This window comes from Sinocyclocheilus rhinocerous, unplaced genomic scaffold (assembly GCF_001515625.1).
Source record: "Sinocyclocheilus rhinocerous isolate Xijiao unplaced genomic scaffold, SAMN03320098_v1.1 scaffold36281, whole genome shotgun sequence".
NCBI lineage: Eukaryota > Metazoa > Chordata > Actinopteri > Cypriniformes > Cyprinidae > Sinocyclocheilus > Sinocyclocheilus rhinocerous.
This window is the reverse complement of record NW_015631982.1, coordinates 2,127-7,041: the sequence shown is the minus strand read 5'-3', so window position 1 is coordinate 7,041 and position 4,915 is coordinate 2,127. Positions and strand designations below refer to the sequence as shown.

Genomic DNA, 4,915 nt, shown 5'->3' with positions numbered 1-4,915 from the left:
TTTTATAGCATGTTCTAATAAAAAAAGAGTTCAAAAAAAAAAAAACTATAATAGTATATCAATGATACTAAAATAACACTGAGAGAGACTGGGGACTTTTCATATCATGATAATACTTGATTGTAATACTTTTATCACAGAAGTTACAGACACTTACATGTTGTCCTCTTAATAAGAAGTTTACTAACTTTTTTTTATAACTTTGAACATTTATATGCAAAACAGTACACAAAATGTATAAAGAGTGTAAAAAGAACAAAACTATTAAGAACTGTAGAGAGTTTATTACTATAAATCATATTACCGAATGACTGCTGGGGACATTTTAAAAATGTCAAAAATAGCACACACAGTCTGGTGTGTGATGCTGAAGAGTGTGTGTGTGTGTGTGTGTGTGTGTGTGAGGGTGTGTCTCAGGAGATTGCGTGTAAATGTCAGTCCTCATCTCGGCGCAGCAGCTGTTGTTTCTCATCTCCAGCTCTTTAAACTCTGTTTCTCTCAGGACTTTCTGGCAGCATGAACTACGACGAGGCCAGTGAGGATGATGATGATGATGATGAAGCTGAAGAGCCGAACACAGAGAGCACTCGTCCTGCGTCGGCCTCCAGCACCAAATCCACCACGGTCAGACAGACACAACAACCTCCACACAAACAGAGTCACGCCGTTTTGGGCAAATGGACTCTTAAGTGTCTGCGTATTTCTGCTAAACTCTCAGTGCTCCGCGAGCATTGCTATAGTGTTGTCCTACAGCAAACTCTGTCTTATCATATAACTGTCAATTTACAAATAATTACAATATAGTATATTATATATATTAGTAACTATTGTAAACATAACATTTTAGTGTATTATATTAAACCGCAATGCTTCAGTGAATTACAGAAGCTTTAAATAAAAAGCTAAATAAAAAAATACCATTTTGTTTTTCTAATCAAAATAAAAAATAAATAAATTGATTAAAATAAATAAATAATGGGAAAATAGCTTCAAATAAATAAATAATAAAAGTAGATTAAAATAAATAAATAATGAAAAAAGATTAAAATAATAAAATATTAAAAATAAAAAATGATTAAAATAAATAAATAAATAATGGGAAAATAGATGTGTGTGTGTGTGTGTGTGTGAGTGTGTGTGTGTGTCTCAGGAGGCTGTGTGTAAATGGCAGTCCTCGTCTCAGTGCAGCAGCTGTTGTTTCTCATCTCCAGCTCTTTAAACTCTGTTTCTCTCAGGACTTTCTGGCAGCATGAACTACGACGAGGCCAGTGAGGATGATGATGATGATGATGAAGCTGAAGAGCCGAACACAGAGAGCACTCGTCCTGCGTCGGCCTCCAGCACCAAATCCACCACGGTCAGACAGACACAACAACCTCCACACAAACAGAGTCACGCCGTTTTGGGCAAATGGACTCTTAAGTGTCTGCGTATTTCTGCTAAACTCTCAGTGCTCCGCGAGCATTGCTATAGTGTTGTCCTACAGCAAACTGTAGCAAACTCTTTCTGTCTTATCATATAACTGTCAATTTACAAATAATTACAATATAGTATATTATATATATTAGTAACTATTGTAAACATAACATTTTAGTGTATTATATTAAACCGCAATGCTTCAGTGAATTACAGAAGCTTTAAATAAAAAGCTAAATAAAAAAATACCATTTTGTTTTTCTAATCAAAATAAAAAATAAATAAATTGATTAAAATAAATAAATAATGGGAAAATAGCTTCAAATAAATAAATAATAAAAGTAGATTAAAATAAATAAATAATGAAAAAAGATTAAAATAATAAAATATTAAAAATAAAAAATGATTAAAATAAATAAATAAATAATGGGAAAATAGATTAAAATAAAAATTAAATAAATGTTAGATTAAAAATTATAAATAATACAAATTTAATTAGAATAAATTAATAAATACTAAAACATTAGATTAAAAATATAAATACAATTAAATTAAAATAAATGAATTGATTAATAAATAATACAAATTTGATTAAAATAATAAAAATAATAAAATATTTAAAAATATATTTAAAATATTATGTAACAATTGAAATAAATAATAGATAAAAAATCTAAATATACAATTAAATTATCAATTTGTTTAAAATATAAATAAATAAAACTAAGTAAATAATAAAAAAGAGATTTAAAATAAATTAATAATAATTAAAAATTGGAATAAATAAATCAATAAAAACACCTTAATAATGGTGGACCATATCAATATTGCTTTGTCCTGTTGTGTAACACTGCCTCAAGGTTTCATTTTGTGCTTAATTTTCTCAGAATTTCCATACACTGCGCTGCATTGGAAGTTGCAGTGGCCTAAAAGCGGAAGCGATTGTGCATAGAGTCCATTAAACTCTGAATATTAAACTGGGATATGGGAAAGTATTTCATTCAGTTTGTGAACTTTCCTCATGTTCTCAGAGACAGAGATGAAAATCATGTTGCACCCTGTGAGAATAATGAATGATATGTCTGTTAGAGGACTAAATGTGTGTGTTTTGTCTTCTGTCTCGTCAGGAGTGTCTCCCGCTGGGTTCTCCGTCGGCTGAGGGCTCCTCCGTTGAGGTGGATAATCTGGAGGAGTTTGTGCTCCGTCCGGCTCCGCGGGGAGTCACGGTCAAGTGTCGCATCTCGCGGGACAAGAAGGGCATGGACCGTGGCCTCTATCCCACGTACTTCATGCACCTGGAGAGAGAAGACGGCAAGAAGGTCTGATCTGAACGCATCGCATCCTTCACAATCACTTCTGCTCACGTTTAATCGCTCTCTCTCTCTTTCATCAGGTGTTCTTATTGGCCGGACGCAAGAGGAAAAAGAGCAAAACATCCAACTATCTGATCTCTGTAGACGCCACAGATCTGTCCCGTGAGGGCGAGAGCTTCATAGGAAAACTGAGGTGCCTCTCTGGTGTTTTTTGTCTGGTATTAAAGGGTTAGTTCACCCAAAAATGAAAATTAGCCCATAAATTACTCACCCTCAAGTCATCCTAGGTGTATATGACTTTCTTCTTTCAGACGAATCCAGTCGGAGTTATATTAAAAATTGTCTTTGATCTTTCAAGCTGTTTAATGCCACTCAGCGGGTGTTGCATGCATCAGTTCAAAAGAAGTTAAATAAAAAGCGCCCATCCATAAAAAAAGTCCCTCACGCGGCTCCGGGGGGTGAACAAAGGTCTCCTGCAGCGAATCGATGCGCAATAATAAAAGTAATACAAAATGTTAAAATAAATTATAAAAAATTATATTTAAATAAAAAAAGTAAATAAATAATGAAAGATAGATTTCAGTAAACAATAAAAAATAGGTTAAAATAAAAATATAAGTAATACATCTAAGTAGAAAATATGTAGTAATTTAATGTAATAGGTACTAAATATTTTCTAAATAACATTTTACACATTTCTAATATGAATTTTTTCACAGTATAAATCTTTAAACATGAAAATATATAGCTGCCTTTTGAATTTTAGGATGGCGTCTAAAATTGGCGAAATTGTGTATATTTTTTACTGAATAATTAATGTGCTTTATTACACATACTGATAAAAAATGTATAGCCTGAATGCACTGTAAGTCACTTTGGATAAAAGCATCATACATTTAATTTAATTTAATTTATTAAAAACACAAGCTTCACATTTGTCCTTTTAACCCTTCGCTGCCCAACTCCACGACTGAAAACACATTTTGATTGCGCTGATGTTCTGCCTCAGATGCTGTCCATAGATCAGGAGTTGATGATGTTCAGTGTTCACCGCAGGTCTAATCTGATGGGAACCAAGTTTACTGTGTATGATAACGGCACGAATCCCTCGAAAACCCCCGGAGCGCTGCTGGAGGAAACCAACACACGGCAGGAGCTCGCCGCCATCTGCTACGTCAGTGTGTCTCTGTTCCTCTCTGTTTCTGACTGTTTTTGCCCATTTCTTATTGCTGTGTGTATTTGTGTTTTTAGGAGACCAATGTTCTGGGCTTCAAAGGGCCGCGGAAGATGACCGTCGTCATTCCTGGCATGAACATGAACTTCGAGCGGGTTCCGGTTCGGCCCGCGTGTGTGAGTGTCTCCGCTCGCAGCTGTCAATCAAATCATCAGGATGAGCGCTGCTGCTGATGCATGAACGCGTGTGTGTTTCAGGAGCAGGAGTCTCTGCTGAGTAAATGGCAGAATCACTCGCTAGAGAATCTGATCGAGCTGCATAATAAAGCGCCGGTGTGGAACGACGACACGCAGTCCTACGTGCTGAACTTCCACGGCAGAGTCACACAAGCCTCCGTCAAGAACTTCCAGATCGTCCACGACAACGACCGTAAGTTACCTCAGATCTGTCACACGTCAAGCAGTGTGAAATATATACACACATATACATATATACATATATATATATATATATGTGACCCTGGACCACAAAACCAATCAATTTTTCGAAATTGAGATTTATGCATCATCTGAAGCTGAATAAATAAGCTTTCCATTGATGTATGGTTTGTTAGGATAGGACAATATTTGGTCGAGATACAACTATTTGAAAATCTGGAATCTGAGGGTGCAAAAAAATCTAAATACTGAGAAAATCGCCTTTAAAGTTGTCCAAATGAAGTTCTTAGCAATGCATATTACTAATCAAAAATTAAGTTTTAATTTTTTCTTTTTTTTTCTGCTGTTGTGATTGTGTGTTGGTGTGTTTGCAGCTGACTACATCGTGATGCAGTTTGGACGTGTGGCGGAGGACATCTTCACTCTGGACTTTAACTACCCCATGTGTGCCCTGCAGGCCTTTGCTATCGGCCTGTCCAGCTTCGACAGCAAACTAGCCTGCGAGTGACCATGTGACACGCCTCAACCGTACACGCACACACACACACACACACACACACTCACACACACACACA

At 35.6% G+C, this 4,915-nt stretch overlaps 1 protein-coding gene across 2 annotated transcripts; it reads left to right on the top strand.

The window, feature by feature from the left end:
* The first annotated feature begins 493 nt into the window (after window positions 1–493).
* LOC107742010 (tubby-related protein 3-like) lies at window positions 494–4,909 on the top strand. Of its 2 annotated transcripts, none has more exons than XM_016554852.1 (7): window positions 494–624; window positions 2,544–2,735; window positions 2,810–2,922; window positions 3,786–3,903; window positions 3,981–4,079; window positions 4,161–4,332; window positions 4,715–4,909. In XM_016554852.1, the coding sequence occupies exons 1-7, from the start codon at window positions 517–519 to the stop codon at window positions 4,846–4,848; spliced, it is 936 nt and encodes a 311-aa protein (XP_016410338.1). In that variant the 5' UTR covers window positions 494–516; the 3' UTR covers window positions 4,849–4,909. The 2 variants fall into 2 exon arrangements, with proteins under 2 accessions (XP_016410338.1, XP_016410337.1); XM_016554851.1 differs by lacking the exon at window positions 494–624 and adding an exon at window positions 1,156–1,357.
* The last annotated feature ends 6 nt before the right edge of the window (window positions 4,910–4,915 follow it).